The sequence below is a fragment of the Temnothorax nylanderi genome, unplaced genomic scaffold (genome assembly GCF_030848795.1).
Source record: "Temnothorax nylanderi isolate EJ_2023f unplaced genomic scaffold, tnyl_v1.0 TNYL_tig0008_pilon, whole genome shotgun sequence".
NCBI lineage: Eukaryota > Metazoa > Arthropoda > Insecta > Hymenoptera > Formicidae > Temnothorax > Temnothorax nylanderi.
Genome location: NW_027249070.1, coordinates 10490 through 30000, shown reverse-complemented (window position 1 = coordinate 30000; position 19511 = coordinate 10490). Strand labels below are relative to the sequence as shown.

Below are 19511 nucleotides of genomic sequence, written 5' to 3'. Positions count from 1 at the left end.
AAAAATCTCGAAGCTAAATCACATTACATGCAATGTTTATTCGCGCCACAACACACACACACACACACACACACACACACACACACACAGAAAAAAGAATATTCTTGATTTGAAAATATCTTTAGTTTCAACGTGGAAATCTTGAAATGAGATTATATTGCGTTAAACGACGAAAACTTGCTTGAATAAAGTCATTATATAGTTGAACCAAGAAAAAGAATATTGAAATAAAAAGTTGAAATTATTATAAGAAGATTATAGTGATCTTGCTTATATATATGAAACAGTCTATATCTTATAAGAATTTCAACTTTTTTTTTGGTTGACCTATATAATGACTTGATTCGAGCAAACTAAATATATTTTCAAATGCGCGCGTGTGTGTTTTAATATTACATCTAAACACAAGTAAGTTATAGTCAACTACGATGAAACAAGACAAATTGGCGTAAACGAGAAGATTATAGCATCAGTGTAGAAAATATGCACTTGGACTGCTGAATAGTATATCAAACGTAAGTTTGCCAAAGTTATACAATTACAAAAGATACGCGAAGCAATGAAAATTAAAAAGCAAGTAAGGTACTTGACAACAGTTTGCTGAAATTTATTGCTTTAATATTGAAAATATAACAAGGATAAATAAATATAAATCACACGCTTATCGAGAAGACATTAGTAAACGATTCTCTTTCATATTTATAAGTGATTGAAAATATTTTTCAGTGAGACGTAATATAATAAAATTAAATCTGCAAGGGCTGTATAAAAAGTATTATTCAAGATAGCCGTTTATAAATCAATGCGAATCGATTCTCTTCGATGCTCTCGGTTAAGCCGGGATGTAGCATGCCATTTGCCTTGCTTTCCTTCTGTTTGCTTGATTATCACGTCGAGTGATAACCTTTCAACCCTCGGCATGCCTCTGGCACGCAGTTTGTGAAGCTTTTTCTTTAATTCCAGACGAGGAAACGAGATTTTGATGTCTTTTCATTTATTTAGAATTTTAGAACACACACACACACACACAATATTTACTCTTACCATATACATGTATCCAAGCTCTAGACTTGATGGTCGTTTCATTATATTGTACTCGAGAGTTAGGTGAATAAAATAATACACTACATATATAATCTATTATAATTATGTTATATGCGTCATGTATTAATTTATCGAACTCTCTGTTTTAACTCGGTTATACTTAAGATTGCGCGCACGTTTACAGTTGATAAACATATAACATTATTATATAGTATTATTCGTATATTTTTACGCGTGTATACGCACATTGTTCCTTGTAGTCACAGAGCTATCTCTTTACTCGTGATTATATTGTATGTGCGTATCTCTACAACCAAATCTGAGAAATCTATCTCCTTTTCTTTATTCTTGGATTTTATTTTTAGAAACTTGACGAAAGAAATAATTTTATTCGGTTCTCGGCATATATTTTCGGCATACGAATGAACGTGAAACTATGACATTTGATCGAATCAAACTCAGGAAGTGGAAAGTGACGCAGAAGCTGAACGTGATGAGGATTTATCCTTTGGGATTAAATCGAATATTCACTGGTGCGAGAGAGACGGACTATGACGGAAGAACAGCGAGAAAGAGGATAGAAAGATGTCAACTAGAGATACTTGTCGTTCACACTTAGGTTTTTACGATTGAGATCAAGCCATCCACAAGCCATCGTTACAACGATCATTGTTTCAAGATAAAAATGGAAACGTTATTGAGGAATGTCGCAAACACAATGAATCATTATTAACACGAGTTCATTATTATCGCTCGCGACATATGTATAACAGAGTGGCAGTCACCTCGAGAGAAATCGTTTCTTCATAAAGACACAAACTTATACTTTTGTGATTACCGATGTGGAAACTGCGTACTCGCATATTCGGCTTTACGTACTCTATAATGATTTCTTTGCCGCAAGATATCTTCATTTGATATCGCACTTTATTTCGATATGATACATTAGATCTATATATTGTAGAGAGAATCCGTTTATGATCGAGCATAAATACGAAATACAATATAAGAAAATACCTAAGGAATATAAGGAATAATCACACACGATATAATCGCTCGATATATTAGATATGCAATTATTAAATAAGTGTAAATACTTTAATACGTATACATACGTCGTATATCGTATGTGGGTTCGGCTTATTATTGAGTAGTGCGGAGCATCGCGTATCGAGAGTTTTCATCATTAAATAACCGTAACTAAAAAGACAGGCCGATTGAGACATCACCGTGCGCCGCGCCGAGAAGACAGCGATGAACAGAGATGCGGTAAAGTTTTTGAGTGGTACTAAATAAAATTAGTAAGAGTATGCTGAGATGAGTGACGTAAAATTGGGACGATGAGAAAAGTATAAAGGGCCAAGCTTTTGCTGTAAGCTCGGGCTGTAACGTTGAAAGATGTAGATAGTCTCTCGTTTCTGACAAGCGATGCCTGCAATAATAAGCAATAATAATATAATATAAGATATGACGATTATATCGCTGAGATATTTTATTAATTAAAATATGTCACAATTTATTCCAAAATGTTTAATCTACGACGATCCGCCATTGTCTTTGACATTATCTCAATTGCGGTATCAAATCAATATAATTTACTTAAAAACAAACAAATCCGATGAATATTCACATCACACTGTTCGATAATCACGATATCACATTTCGTTCGACTTGAACAAACTTCCTTCCTCCTTCCTGCGATTCTACCGTGCGTCATGCAGACGCGATCGAATTGACATTGACAAAGGATTGAAAGAGGTAAAACATCGCTTTAAATCAACAAAAGAAAACCATCGAATACCGCATGTTACTGCGCGCAGGACGAGGAAGAAGAAGAAGAAGAAGAAGAAGAAAGGAAAAACGAAGAGAAAGCAGATATAAAGTTGACGTCAGTAGTGTACGTGAGCGTTTAATCCGACGCGATAGAGACTCGTCGCGATGCGAGAGGTTTCTCCATTCGAATCAATACAGCATATACTCATACACATACTCACATAATCCGCGGACAGATTACATATGTAGTAATACATGCGTATGGTACATTGTACATGTTGTATGTTGAGAGTCGGAATGTTGACATTGAGAATATTAAGCATTTTTCATTTTTTTCACGCATTGTCTTTGTTTTCCCTCTTTTTTTTTTTAAGTATATTTAAGTAATAAGTCCGCTACTCTGTAGAGAGAGCATTGACGTACAATAATTCAAGGCCAAAAATCTTTTTTCGTCGTATCAATCGCATTCTGAGTATCTAAGCTCGATAGTTAATCACATCACAGTATATAACATTATGGGAACGATTTTAGAATAGGTTGTTAGAACTAGAGATAATCCGTTACTAATGACATTGAACAAGATACAGCTTAAAAAAAGTAAAATTGGCGTAATTGCGAGACAATGTTTTATCATGACGATAGAATCGTTTGGCCGTTTGTAAGTATTTCAGTGCAAAAGTCAAAATTATCTTTTCAGCTAACCAGAAGTAGCTCTTGTCTACTCCATTTCATAAATGTTTGATCTCTCTCTCTCTCTCTCTCTCTCTCTTTCTCTCTCTCTCTCTCTCTCTCTCTCTCTCTCTCTCTCTCTCTCTCTCTCTCTCTCCTCTCTCTCTCTCTCTCTCTCTCTCTCTATTTATTTATCTATCTCTGTCTCACATCTCGCGTGCTCTTGCAAATGTCCTGGAAATGGAAAAAGAGGCTTCTCTGATCGATTCGGAGATTGGAACAGTTCCGACATCACAATTGGCTCTCTGCCACGATTCCGCGGCAGAACGATATAGCATCTTGAATATTATCTTCATTCTTTTTTTTTATTTGAAAAGTCTGCTCTCTGAACAAATTTTATGTGTGTGTGTGTGTGTGTGTGTGTGTGTGTGTGTATCTGTGTGTGTGTGTGTGTGTGTGTGTGTGTGTGTGTGTGGTACACAAAACACACACACACACACACAAAAGAGAATTAAAAGAAAAGCTGAATATTGAAGGGCATTTATCACTTGTAATGAATATCGTGGGGTATCGATGAAATTATTTCCCGCGAACATTCGGACGATGCTCCCGCCTGAATGGTACGAAATCACCGATTCGAAACGGACAGGGGTTTGGCATTACGTGGTTTGTAACCGGCTACACGGTGCATATACATGCATTCGTATACGGAAGCTGTGCAGGGCCGCACTTGCAATTCTACGTAGAGAATTGTAATACGTATATCTATTTTATATGTTTTATATATTATAAATTAAAGCTTTTCCACAATATTATCTCTTAAAAATCTATTATTAGACTTACACTGTGACAAGACAATTATTGCAAGTGACTATAATTATAATATTATACAGCATCTCGGAAAGCAAGGAAACTGAAAAAATGATTATAGAGGAGATAATAGAAACTATATAGATCGGAAACTATAATTGATACTTTAGTAAGTTTAATATACCTTAGGCCCCCCTGTTGTGCGCATGCATGCGTATATATATAAATGCATGTACGAATGGATGAACTATGAGCGCGCAGCTATGCAATTCGTTGCTACGAAGCTGTATTTATGGATATGTCGCCCACGAATGCGCGGCGATTTCAACCTCGTTAATACTTATCGAGGCGTGATCGTGTGCGTGCGTACGTGCGTGCGTGAGCGCCTAATTAATTAACCGAAACGGGCGCCAGCGCACGCAGGGATGTGCATATACGCTCGCGACATCGCAGATTGGAAGAATTCCAATTTATTACGCGCGTTACTCGTACATTCATTTCCGTTGACGGTATGGAATTGTATAACGATATATGTGTCGTATGATTAATTTCAGGCGGTTTTCTCGGTGACATTGCTCTGCCAAATATCAAATACGACACAGAATGGCGCGAGCAAAAATTAAATAAAAGCTATTTGGAAGAATTGAAAAAGTATAGAGAAGAGATATTAAATGAAGGCTTACAGGTGGAAGAGGAAGGTCTTACGGGTAAATAATATATATTAACGTTTTATAATTGAATATGCAAAATCCGAAAAACGCGGTTTCCGTCGAAATGGACCGATCGCGACACAATATCGACACTTTCCAATAGTTATGATTCATGCCCTTGTAATTTTACTTGACAAATATAATTTTACAATTATGGTTGCCCTTTTAATTTTACTTTACTCTATAAACGCGCGCGCGCGCATACACACACGCACACACACACGCACACACATACACACACCAAATTTGCAATTGTAAAAAGTATTCGTGTTTATTTATATAATTGCGATGATATATATTTATGGTTAACTTTCATAATCAATTAACTTTCAATTCGAAGAAATCAAACTGTTCATTCATTTCAGAGCTTCTCCAGTTTAAGAGCGAACACGATGCTAACAAACAGGTGCTGCACGAGCACGATCGGATGGTTGCTCGAGAAAAGTCAGAGCCTATTATGATAGACCGCAACCAATATAGCACGGGTGACGAATCCGAAGATGGTTTCAGCTTTAGTGCTAGAAACGATGATACTAATCCCGCAGTGAAAGACGAGGGCTTTGAATTCAGGTATTACAATGAATTTACTTACTATATATACTCTCTTATACCGCGTGCGTTTCACACGATACAAAAATAATTAAGTGAAACATATCTAATATATTTGACACCTTTCTTTATCGCGTAATGCATATTTTTCAAGTATTACGCGTGAGAAAATATTATCACGAGTGTTGACATAAATTTTAGAGAAGGAAATATGATGAAAAAATCTCAACGGAAAATGCGTTTTGTATACGGTCGTCCTTTCTATCCTGTAAATAAAAATATGTATAGATATCTTTTGGAAATATTTAACCCTAATTTATTTTATTTCATTTATTTGTGATATGACATCCATATTTGTCTTTATATAGTTAAATATATGTGCATAAATAGCATAGAAAAGTCGTGTGCCTATTATTGTGTCCATCAGATTGGACGTCTCGACCCAAGCTTCAAAGAAAAGGCATTTTGGACAACAAGCTCCGCGACAGCTTTTCAGGAGGACTTGGATATCGAGATCAGTGACAGCTAAACAATCGAATGACGATGTGCCTCTCGAATTTTCAACCTCTACAACCTCTACAACTTTAACTCTCGAGGATAATAAATATGTAGGTCGCGTACGTACAGGCGGCGTCAAGGAAACATTTACCGTGCAACCTGAAACGAATACGCAAAGTGTCGCAAACCAACGACGTCGACGTCATCATCGTAGAAGGTAGGAAGGCGCAATCAAATTTAGTCAAATATAGATATTCGATTTAATGTCCAATTTCAAATTTAATAAAAAACGTTATCACAACGTTAGCAGCTCTACGACGCAATAGATTAGCTAGCATGGCTCGTGGTTAGTCATTAGCGTGGCGAATTGTTTACTTTTATTTTGCTTTGACTCGATACGCGTTCCGCGATCTCTTTCATATCGCCAGCATACATGGTAAATCTTGATATATAAATGATATATAATGTTGGCTAAATGACTAAAGGTAATAATGCTAGTTATACGCATTAAAGAAATTATTTGTAGTATTTTCCATTGATATTATTACGTGCACGCGTAAATCGTTTTCCGACTAAAAAATCAAATGGTTGATTCACCGTGGATGCGCATCGCGTATCAATTTCTAAGTATCGCCAACTCGGTATTTCCGTTAGCGGGAGCTACCTCGCAATGCCAATAACAATGGCCGTTGTCGTAAAGCTGGAAAATGGGGTCCGATACTACCCCATACGTCCGGACATTTTCAGCCCTCGAACTGCCAATAACTTGTCAGCATTGGCAGCGACATTTCGCATATGCCCGTGATGTTAGATACGTCGTTCGCGCGCATTATCCTGTGTACTCTTATACACGAAAGTGTCTTCCTCTTAATTAAATGCGAAAAGAAGCCTAGCTTTCTGACTTTTTCATTCATTATTGTTCACTTTTACCCGCGATGTATCGAATCGTTTTGACTTCATTTTTTAGGCTGGATTCTAGAGTTTCTAGACAGCAGTCACATTACCATCAACGATATAGGAGCGATCAGAACGAAGAGATGTGCGTGTGCGTGTGCGCGTGCGTGCAGACAAATAAATAAATAAATCGAATATATATATATATCTATATATATATATATATATATATATATATATATATATATATATATATATATATATATGCTGAGTATACGATTCGAGTATACCGAGAAGAGATTGCTATAACAATACAATCTGTAAATAAACGGGAACTTTGGCACAGACAAATCGACAAACAGTCATTATTTTAGCTAGTTTACAAAGTAGGAAGAAAGAAAATCCGTTTTATAGTTGACTGAAAGCGCTGTTCGTCCCCCGTTCATTCGTCTTTCCTAGAGCTTCCACTGATCCATGTTTCGTATCTGCCACGCGTTCGCGGGTCCAGCGAGGGCTGAATCTCCTCCCTAGAATTCTCTAGAGCTTCGTCGGGAATCACCGCCATATACGATCATGTTTCATCGATATCGGATATAGGGCGTAAACACGCGCTTTCGTAAGCTTGTTTCAAAGCTCAATCTACGTTCGGTGCGCTCCCCAATCCCTATATATGTATCGCGACCCTTTTGGGTTTTCACCCCTATGGGATTAACACATTGACATGTACGTACATGCGTACAGAGTACGCTATACGAGTGCGAAACTTTGCGAAGCTATACGAAACGAAGACCGTTAAAATATGACGTTTAATAAACAACGACTGTGCGCGTGCGTGTTTTTCTTCCGATTCTCAAGTATATTCGCCTCTGATGGTTAAAACGCTCAATTATCTCGAAAATAATTTTGAAATCAAGGCACGCAGCACGATTCTGTCTTTAGACTTGAAAAAAAAGCTTATTTATACATTAAATAATTGTTATGCAAAGTGTCATATATAAACATGCATAAGTTATAAATGTTGGATAAATTCGAGTAAGACCGATCGCACTCGCATCATTTTTTAACAGCAACGATTATTATCAATAGAAATAGATCAACATTTATACGTTGCACGTTAGCATCTTCAGTTGTATTCTTCCTCTCTCCTCCTCCGCCTCTCTCTCGAACAGATCGTACGATCTACACCGCGCGGTCATGCCGTATAATATCTCGTCGAAGCAGCGAAATAGATCGCTAATCTCCTCGCAACACAGCACAACTAGGCGCAACAACGAGCTACGCGTATACATAGAGGAAGCACGGTAAATGCTCCGGTAAATCTCAACCGGACTCATTAACGCACTCTACTGTACTTCTCCTCGTTTCTCACGATGCTTACGATCGTACACTCGAAGGCGGCTTACACGCGAGACACGCTAATTAATCGTAATTGTAACGCTTTGCTGATTCAGCAACGCCTTGCCTAACATAAGGGCTCACGGGCTACACCGCTTAAATTGTCTATAAGTCTAAGGGATCACTCGCATAGTGGCGCGGCGCGTAGTACCTCGATTTCCCATATATTTATCTACTATGAGATCTTGATAGGTGGTAGGTGCGGCAGTGCAGCAGAGCGATCTTTCACAGTCGCTCGACAGTCTCCAACAGTCCTATCGCGAGGTACCGATCGCACGCACCCCCTTCTTATTACGAATCAGTAGATTGTTTGCATTACAATGCGCCGATTGATATAACATACAATTGATATATAGCTCGAATCGGTATTTTTCTCTTACGCGAAGGGAAAATATATGAAAACGTAAAACGCCAGATGTCCAGAATAAAACGTGAAACAATGTAATATATTTTGAATAGTGATTTTACAGCTATCGTTGGTTATCGTTACTAGATTATCGTTACAGCATTATCATGGATTTAGTTTGTCGCTGGTTAGATTTTAGTTGCGCGTTTTATTCTTTATTCTTCCAATGTTTGCCAATCGCGATACAATAAAATGTGATCCCTAACGTTGCGTTTCGTCGCGATTGCCAACGCCAATTGCCAATTTCGTTCGCGCTCTCGTTAAAAGTTACGCGTCCACAGTATGCCTTCGATATACTAGCGATTACGTCCGCATTTATCGCTATACTTTCGGGATCGTTCTCCGCTTTACAAATGCTTATATTTTTGAATTCATCACAATTGCAATTGCATCACATAGCAGGCATGTGCATATATTTCTGGTTGCGGTTTTACCCATATGTTTCCACGTTACATTTTGTTTCGGGGTGTATTTTGTTTGCCAGAAAGTACGCGAATAATAGTTTATTAAATAGGATATTGTTGCCGCGCGTATAGGCTGGAGCCCAAGTTTGACATATACTGGATAAAATTTTCTTTTCTTTTCTTTTTTTTTTTAGTTTTTAATACATGTTTGTATGTGTGCACACACACACATGGTGTTGCGCAAGTGTGTGCCATGTGCGCGCATGTACATACAAGACTATGTATATATATGTATATGTACATGTGATATCGCTATACGTTTGTATGTATAATATCCTTGGAATTTTACGCAGATGTTCTCACAGTCATTGCAATCGACGAATACATGGCCTTATTACCGATGCATCGGACGAAATCGTTTCTGTACACGATCGACGCCTTCGTTCCATCGAGTTCTATGATATAGAACATAAACCAAAATACTTGGCGAACAGGAGTGGCACGAGACATGTGTATTTAAGCAGAATACGTCGGGCGGCTACCGCGAGGAAGGAACGAGTGTGGGATCACGGTGTGATCCCTTACGAGATCGATGGAAATTTTTCCGGCGCACATAAAGCCTTGTTCAAGCAGGCGATGAGACACTGGGAAAATTTCACTTGCGTCAAATTTGTAGAGAGGGTGCCTAGAGAGCATCCTAATTACATTTTGTTTACGGAGAGACCTTGCGGGTGAGTCTATCGAGAGTATGCGCCTCGCGCATGACACGGACAACTTTATTATTATTACATATATCCGTAGCGCTTGACTCGCACAATTTATCGTCCTTATTCTTATCAATTTACATATGTGCGTGCGTGCGTGCGTGTGTGTATATGTATAAGCGATTCTAGTTTCGTGTCATTTTAAGCGATATACCCTCACTTTCCTCACGTTCATTTCTCGAATCTTTCTCTCGCGAAGATAATTACATATAGCGGTATAAGATGTTTCAATGTGCCCCGTCATCTTTTATACGATTTCAAGAGGAGAAAAGATAAAGACGTCATGTCCGAAACTTGTGTATGTTTAACCCGCTAAATTTTCCTCGATAGATGTTGTTCTTTCGTTGGAAAGAGAGGTAATGGACCGCAGGCTATTAGCATCGGGAAAAACTGTGACAAGTTTGGTATAGTTGTACACGAGTTGGGTCACGTCGTTGGATTTTGGCACGAACATACTCGACCGGATCGTGACCGTCACGTACAAATCATCCGCGATAATATTATGAGTGGTAAGTGCGCGATGTCTCTGATTTATTCTCCAAACTGTGAATACCGCACGTGTGTATGGCATGATCTTTTATGTAAGTTAATGTCAATAATACCTATACCTGTTAAATAAATCCAAGTATAGCAAATGCAAGCGCTTATTTACTTTGATTTGCATTTAAAAGAATAATGCTGTGCACGCGCGCGCGACAGAATGGCTTCTCCTGAAATATTTATACGTGGAAGATGTCACATATATCGCTAATAACATCAATATCATGAGCGGAATTTATTTATAATTTCAAAATTTAATACAGTTAATCTATGATCGTTATGCCCAACGATTAAGTTAATCTCTTGAAAATTATAATTATCGAGTTTTATAAAAGAAAAATACATTTTCAAAGTAGGAATAATGAATGACCAAGTTTCAGACAAAAAAATATCGTAAAAATTCTTGTCCTTTTTACATGCCCTTTTCCACAGACTTTGTTGGCCAGCGTATCTCTGGAATCAGTATGTAAATTTTTGAACGGATTTCTTTTATTAAATTAAAGTTATAATTGTAATTAGACCACCAAGGTTATAGCGGTACTCATTATTTATTCATTCGTCATATATCTCTTTAAATCATTCTCAAATCGATCCTATTAATCTTTTCGGTATGGGAGCTGACATGTGAAGATTTGTCAAATCTCCAACTCCCTTATAGGACCCCGGATGGATTTTACTCGGCGAGATTTTATCATTCATCGCGCAACACGCTGTACAATTGAACCAATATTGTAAAACATTGTGTATTGAGTTGTGTAAAACGTAAATTGGCATGCACACGGGACGTCCATCTTCTCTCATTAATCAAAGCTATTGCATCGCTGTTGCAGGGTATGTACAAGGACCGATTTAAGAGATTGTCAGCAATATAATTATGCCCTATGTGATATGTGCATTCCGCTAAGCGCGCTTTCAAAGAAGCGCTCTTATATTTCAGAGCTCAAAGGAACAACCGCTCTTGGGGTCTTTTATCTTTCGACTTATCTCAAATTATATCTAATCTAATCTAAAATGTGACGGTAATATTTAAGCTGGAGAGATAGCTGATATTTAATATCGGAAATTTACCGATCGCACCCGCTCGAGGTGTATAGTTTGTCCGCGCATCGAAAATATATTTTATCTTCAATTACTCCATCACTATATGTACAAAGGTTCCAATTATTTGGCCTTAATTATTGACAATATTACATCCTCCGTCTGCCTCAATTTTGAAAGAAACCGATGCGTCGAAGATTTTCTAATATCAGGTAGTTGTGTTTGATATAACGATACGATATAAATCGTTTCGAAAAGATTTACATTTGTCGATCGTTATCTACGCAAGGTGTCGCGCAAAGTGTCGCATATGTAACGTATCATTTTTGTTGATGATAACGCAATAGAAAACACATCGGTATGTCGCGAAATAGCGGCGTGACGCTATATAATATATTACATTGCTACGTGGAAATTCTATCAACTATGAAAACTCAAAAAATCAAATTACCGATATTAAAAGGTAATATTAAATATACGTACAAGTTTATTAATATATATACGTAACGAATCTCGAGAATTTATTTCCCTGTAATCGAGGAATCCAATATCGCTATTATGGGATAGCGAGACGACAATTTATCTCGTTACCCGACGAATTTGCAATTCTTTCCTTCTTTCCTTCTTGACCGACAGAGTCAAGGATTAGAAGGATGCTTAATATCGAAAATTAAAGAAAAATTTTCATAATTTCATCGTTATAAGCACAAACTTATAGAGCTCTTTAGTGAGATGGTTTAACATTAATTTATTGAAAAAGAAATATTCTCACGCATGCACGCGCGCGCGCATTGCATTTTAGAGATTCTTCCACACGCACACGGGGTGAACTTGTGTAATTCGGCGAAAATACTATGTCTTGTTGCAGGTCAGGAGTACAATTTCAACAAGTTGACAGAGGAAGAGGTTAATTCACTCGGCTTGCCCTATGATTATGACTCTATTATGCACTATGCAAAGAATACCTTTTCGAAAGGCACTTATCTGGACACGATCTTACCTATGGAAACCCATGGAAAAAAGAGACCCGAGATCGGACAAAGAATTAGATTGAGCGAGGGCGACATCGCACAAACGAATCTTTTGTATAAGTGTCACAGTAAGAATTTAACGCAATAAGAATCTTGTGCATTCTTGTTGGGATTTTCAAATTAGTAATTATGAAAAATTAAATATATATCGCATTAAAGCGATGGAAGCTTGACGTTGAAACATTTAACATTCGTCAGTTTCTACGATCAAATTTTTCGGTCGATGACACACGGTACTAAATATACATATATATATAGATACATTGATGAGAAAATAAGAATTAAAAGTGTCAACACGCTAAAATTGAAATATTTTAAATCCTTTAAGCTTCGTTTCGTCCGAAATATATGCCAGATATGTCGTGTTTGGCTAATTTTAGCCTAACCCAATTAAATGGATAGGACTTGAACGCGACTGGTGAATTTTTACAGAATGCGGTAGAACCTTTCAGGAGAACAGTGGTAACTTCGGATCACCGAATCACCCGAATAGTTCTCCGTCCGTCGATGGAGAACGATGCGAATGGAGGATTACGGCGACGCACGGCGAACGTATCGTATTAAATATCACGTCTCTCGACATATTCAAAAGTGATTATTGCCGGAGCGATTACCTTGAGATTCGAGACGGGTACTGGTACAAGAGCCGAGTATTAGGTGAGAAATTTTTTCTTCCTTCCCGCCTTTTTTAGTAAGCATTTATTTATATCAAAGAAGCCCGCGCGCGCGCGCGCGCCAAGTGCTTGGGGTCATCCAACATTCTCGATAGCGCGAAAGAGGGGCGAAAGATTAGCGAAATTATGAGAAAGGAGTTTAGGAAGCGTTTAGGAAAAGCTGTACGTGTGCATCGTACGTAACTTTAATAAAGGACCTCGCACACTTGTGACGAAGAAACCAGCTTCTGTCAAATTGGCTAAATTTTTGATACGCATGGTGTGCTAATTGTGAAAACAATATTAGTCTCTATCTCTTTTAGATTAGGCTCTTTTAGGTTTTGCTTTGTTAAGAAGAAGATGCGAAAGAAGGTTGCAAGAAGGATGTAAAAAGTACGAAAAAAAATTAGATATATAAACATGTCGAGTGCGGGCCGACATCCACAGCATTACGACCCAGGGCGCGTACCACGTAACCGTAAAAGTTGAGCTTTTCCGAGGTCATATATGCTTATCGAGACTTTTCATCAGCGTCATAAAAGCAATCACATGTAAAAAATTTAGCCAATTTGACAGAAGCCGGTTTCTTCGTAACAAGTGTGCGGGCACGTGCTTTGCACGGGGTTGTTTTCGTCATGTCCATTTCTATCAACGCAGGTTAATTTTAATCTCCGTAAAACTTGTCCGTCACCTTTTTCTAGTCTGAAAAAGTTTGAAAAAGAAAGAAGAAAGCAAGTTAAACCGAGATTGAAGTTAATCTACATTGGCCAGAAATGTGGACATTAGCCAGGGCGACGAACCGCTTGCCAGGAGAAGCCTATATGTATACTAGCGCTCTTACAATTCTATATAATTCGCTCTCAAACTCTTGGCGTTCATTTTTTCAATTCAGGTCGATATTGCGGCAGTGGCAAGATGCACGAGCCAATAGTGTCGAGTGGAAGTCGCATGCTGGTAACGTATGTGACTTCCAGCAGGCAGAGTGGCCATCGTGGTTTCACCGCGAGTTACGAGGCCGTTTGCGGCGGCGATGTCGAATTAGATGGCGTAGGACATTTGGAGTCGCCAAATTATCCAGAGGAATATCAATCCAGCAAAGAGTGCGTGTGGAAGTTGTCCGTACCTCAAGATTATCAAGTGGCCTTGAAATTCCAGTCTTTCGAGATCGAGAACCACGACAGTTGCGTGTACGACTACGTTGAAGTGCGTGACGGACATAACAACGATTCCCCCTTAATCGGCGTTTATTGCGGATACAAGATACCGCCAGATATTAAGTCGACGGGGAATAAGCTGCTCGTTAAGTTCATCAGCGACGGTTCCGTTCAAAAAGCTGGTTTCTCGGCAACTTTCATGAAAGGTAATATAGCGTAACATATACATATAGCGAGAGCGCACGGGCCACATTGCGAATTTCGCGTATTCTCGCGATCGATTGTCGCGCGTACTTGCAATTAGATGACCAACTACTGTGTTACTTTAACGTTTAAGAATTCGACGAGTGCGTGTTAACGGATCACGGTTGCGAGCACGATTGTATCAATACGCTCGGTGGATACGAGTGTTCTTGTAAAATTGGTTACGAGTTACACTCTGACGGCAAACATTGCGAAGGTAAAGAGAGCGAGGGGTTTCTTCCCGAAGGTGGAAAATCCGTTTAAGCCAGCCATTATGTAATAAAATTCCATTTCCATAGACGCTTGCGGTGGGTTTTTCGACGATAGCAATGGCACTATCACGAGTCCATCGTTTCCCGAAACTTATCCGGGAAACAAAAATTGCGTCTGGGAAATTATCGCTCCGCCTCAATATCGCATTACTCTAAATTTCACGCATTTCGATCTCGAAGGCAACAACGTATACCAGGAAGAATGCGAGTACGACTCTGTGGAAGTGGCGAGCAAGCTTGGCGATGACGTTCTCAGAAAGCATGGGACATATTGTGGCGCACGATTACCGCCACTTATCACATCCGAAGGCAATTTTATGAGGATTACCTTTACATCTGACAACAGGTTTTACTCCACGTCGTCTATCTTCTTACAATTAGTGTCTCTCTCTCTCTCTCTCTCTCTCTCTCTCTCTCTCTCTCTCTCTCTCTCTCTCTCTCTCTCTCTCTCTCTCTCTCTCTCTCTCTCTCTCTCTCTCTCTCTCTCTCTCTCTCTCTCTCTCTCTCTCTCTCTCTCTCTCTCTCTCTCACTCTCTCTCTCTCTCTCTCTCTCTCTCTCTCTCTCTCTCTCTCTCTCTCATTCACATATATTATTAGTGGTTACCTTTATACGTTACAGAAAAAGTAGGTAGTGACGTAGCGTCATGTCATACCTTTCGTTATTCGTTTTTCGATCAATGCATCGATCCATTATTCGTACAATTTTATCAGTATTTTACTCGAGCAATCGATGGAAGCGAGAAAAGGCGTTTCGCTCAAAGAAGATGATACGCGCGTGCTCTTTCTCCCTCCTCTTTCTGCTTTCCCCGCCCCGCCCCCGTTTAAATGATTGAAAATCGAATCGAGATTTGTTGACGCATCGTATTTACGTATATAACGTGTGCTATGTTAGAATTGGGAATGTCTTTGATACAAAAGGTCGGGGTTAGGAACCGCACAAATCTTGTCTTTCTTTTTACGTTAAACGAAACATTTCCCAAGCACTTTTAACATAAAATTACCTTATATCGGCGTACGTAAAACATCAGTCGAGATTTATTGCACCGTATCGGCAGAAACTGATCAATATTCTTGTCAATATTTGTATCGCGCGTTTTATTGAACAGCGTCCAAAAATCAGGCTTTGCTGCCGTATTTTTCACGGATATGGACGAGTGTGCCAATAATAACGGTGGGTGTCAGCACGAGTGCAAGAATACGATAGGTTCTTATCAATGCTCTTGCCACAATGGATTCACACTTCACGAAAACGGTCACGATTGCAAAGAGGGTGGCTGCAAATATGAAATTACCGCACCCATGGGAACAATCACCTCACCGAACTACCCGGATTACTATCCTGGCCGTAAGGATTGCGTTTGGCATTTTACTACGAAGCCAGGCCATCGGATAAAATTGGTTCGTACATAATTATTTCTTATTTCGCAAAGTTTGCGTATAACGTTATTGTACCGCGGGTACGCGCGCGCGCGCGCGCTATAAGACAGTATATATTGTCTCAAAGAAATATGAAATAAAAAAGATAAAAGAAAAGAGTATTTGAAGAAGAGAAAACTATTAATACACGACGAGGTTGCCGCAGGTCTTTAAAGTTTTCGAGATGGAGCCGCATCAAGAATGCGCGTACGATCATATTGCCATTTACGACGGAGATTCACCGGACAGCATTACTTTAGGTAGATTTTGTGGTAACAAGGAACCACATCCGATTCTTGCTACGGGCAATCAAATGTACATGGTTTTCAAGAGCGATGCATCCGTGCAGAGAAAAGGGTTCTTGGCCACCCATAGCACAGGTAGTTTTCTTTTTATAATAGTGTCGGCAATGGATTTTTTGGCGCAAGGATCCGCGATTTATCAAATGTCCAAGTATCATATAATATTAAAGCGTGAATGAAGAATTTTTTTTTAAATATATGTATAATTTAGAGGTCGTTATACTTTGCGCATAACGTAGTTTGCGTTACAGCCTGCGGTGGTCATCTCATGGCAACGGATAGAGCGAGACATTTATATTCTCACGCCAAGTACGGTTATTACCATTACGATCACAGAACTGACTGTGACTGGGTGATAGAAGCACCACTCGGCAAAAATGTTCACTTATCTTTTCTTTCGTTCCAACTGGAATACGAAACCGAATGTGGATATGACTTTGTTGAGGTTTTTTCCGGTCTAGATGCGTCTAGTCCACCATACGGTAGATTTTGCGGTAATTCCGTAAGTGTGTCTTTTCAAATTTCTCGAACGCTTCCAAAAATATGACAATGGAATAATGGAAACGTACAAAGATATATAAGAAAAACAATTTGCATCAAGAATTGTGATCGTTATGTTACAGAATACCACTGATTTTATTTCCATGAATGAGGCGCTACTAGTAAGGTTCAGAACGGATGACACAATCTCAAACAAAGGCTTCGTAGCCATTTTCGTGGCAATCGATCGGCAGGACAGCGAGGAAAATCTCGGGGGTGAAGACAACGAAGATCAGGAAAACATTTGATCCTTGGCTTGGCCATATTTTAATCGATTGGAGTGATTAAATTTCAAGTCGATTACATTTCCGCGAGAAGTACTAATTAAGAGTGTTGGTGCGACAATACATTACGTATATTCTTCTATGTATGTTGGATGAAATTTTCATCCTTGTTGGAAAACACGTTGATCCTTAATTTATATGCGCACACGAACTCACACGCGCGCGTCTGTGTGTGTGTGTGTGTGCGCGCGCGCATTATATCGAGGATAGAATATCCGCCCGATCGAAGCGTAAGGTAAATCTATCTAATAACAATTCAATGCGATAATCATCGAAGGCGAACGCGAAGCAATATTTCTATCGCGTTAGATGCAGTTAAAAATTATTTCATCGAGCTGACACTCGATGTCACATTCTACAAAACTCACGAATCTTGGATCGAACATGTTGAATAGCACCGTAGTGTTCTTTTTTTTTAAGCAATATTAAAACAATAGACAATATCGAGATTGTCGCGAAAATTCGAAGATGGATATCTTGATAAATCGCAATGTATAGTTGTTCAAGTTGTTTGTGTCTTGGAACACAACCAAAGTTGTAAATTTAAAACGTATAGCGTTTCAAGAAATATAATTATTATTACTTTGGAGATTACTCCGCACTTGGAGAGATTCTCTCAATCTCAATATATTAGTGATAAATTAATAATGTATCACCATTTAAGTTCAGTTATTGAGATAAAGAAAAATGACTTTACCATGTAGTTTTTTCACAATTAATGTGGTACGGCGTTAAATATATACAATCGATATCCGATCATGGAAGGCAATCGTGTCTACTCGCCTTTCTACTCGTTTTAATTATACAACAGCGATAATTAATAATACTTGACAAAATTTCCATCGATAGATACATTATAATAAAATAAACGTGGCCAATAACACGGGTCGTTTACGTGCCATAATATAGTTGGGATACATTTCATTAATTAAGAGTACGTTTTAAATTAATAACTGTTTGGAGGAAAGTAAAATAATACCGCATTATTTAACGATTCTACAACATACTTTTATATATATATGTTAGATCAACTATATGTAAGATATCGATATCGTATAATCGATATATCAACAAAGAGAAAAAATTTTTTCTCGTTGATAACGTTCTCACAAGAAACAAACACTGCCCAAGTGACAGTAATATCAATATTTCATACGCCTCATACGATATGGCGTTACGATATGGAGCGATTAGATCGTAAGAGAAAATTAGATTCAAAATGCGTGACACATCAGACATATATTACAATGTTAGCGCGGCGCATCGACGATCCACCGGTTTATGGTCTCGCAATATATTTCGTCTAGCAATGTACGTAAAATTAGAAACAGATGTAAAGGATTCACGCGATTAATTTTACTAAAAATGGGAGCAATGTATCTAAAAATACAAAAGCGTATCGTAGATATTCCGTTATGTTTTCTATAATTAGAAGCTGTTAAACGAGTGGTAAGATAAAACGCGTGTAAATATAAATGTTAAGTATATGTCATATTTAAGTAATTACATGTATATCTGTTTGCGTTTCTACACGTGTGCGAATGTATTTGCGAGGGAGCAACCGGTAATCTGTCGTTTAATACGCTTATTGTAAATAGATAAAAAATTAATCGTCTACACTACATCATTATTACGTATATATATATACATACACACAGGCGAGCGCACGCATACACGCACGCACGCATTCGCGCGCGCGCAAATATACGTGTATGTATACTTGTAATAATAATATCGATATTTACCGACGTATTGAATTATTACATAAATATTAAAACACTTATGTTTTATTCTTTTACATCCATATATCAATAAAAAATAGAATTTAATATTTTACAAAAATGACTATCCACCCGCGTGCGATTAATCCACCAGCCATCGCTCGGCTTGCGTTTAATCCACCGGACATCCTCCGGCCATCCACCTGCCTTGAAGAAAATGCAGTCGCAAGTGCTCAGGGCAATTATTGATTATTTGGTAATTATTTAGTTTAGGGGCTTTACCTCTAATATCGATGAAATTATGCTCAATCGACGCGTTTTTGCATGAAATGAAAGAATCTGGCAGAAAAAAGTATCGCTCTGCCCCGCGACGCGAGATATTAACAGTCAAAGTTGACGAC

The 19511-nt window shown here is 38.4% G+C and overlaps 1 protein-coding gene across 4 annotated transcripts in view; it reads left to right on the top strand.

Moving 5' to 3' along the window:
• The window catches only part of Tok (tolloid-like protein 1 tolkin), a 27626-nt gene extending 8458 nt beyond the window's left edge, over positions 1 to 19168 (top strand). For 2 of the 4 annotated variants that reach the window (XM_071721738.1, XM_071721731.1), the window contains 14 exons: positions 4851 to 5003; positions 5372 to 5576; positions 5983 to 6270; positions 9506 to 9883; positions 10247 to 10425; positions 12363 to 12593; positions 12958 to 13182; positions 14071 to 14538; positions 14670 to 14792; positions 14875 to 15193; positions 15954 to 16245; positions 16430 to 16643; positions 16817 to 17067; positions 17189 to 19168. In XM_071721738.1, coding sequence (XP_071577839.1) covers positions 4851 to 5003; positions 5372 to 5576; positions 5983 to 6270; positions 9506 to 9883; positions 10247 to 10425; positions 12363 to 12593; positions 12958 to 13182; positions 14071 to 14538; positions 14670 to 14792; positions 14875 to 15193; positions 15954 to 16245; positions 16430 to 16643; positions 16817 to 17067; positions 17189 to 17353 — 3491 coding nt within the window. In that variant the 3' untranslated portion in view covers positions 17354 to 19168. The remainder of the gene's footprint in view (positions 1 to 4850; positions 5004 to 5371; positions 5577 to 5982; positions 6271 to 9505; positions 9884 to 10246; positions 10426 to 12362; positions 12594 to 12957; positions 13183 to 14070; positions 14539 to 14669; positions 14793 to 14874; positions 15194 to 15953; positions 16246 to 16429; positions 16644 to 16816; positions 17068 to 17188) is intronic. The other 2 variants (XM_071721749.1, XM_071721745.1) reach the window with 1 other exon arrangement.
• Positions 19169 to 19511: the final 343 nt, after the last annotated feature.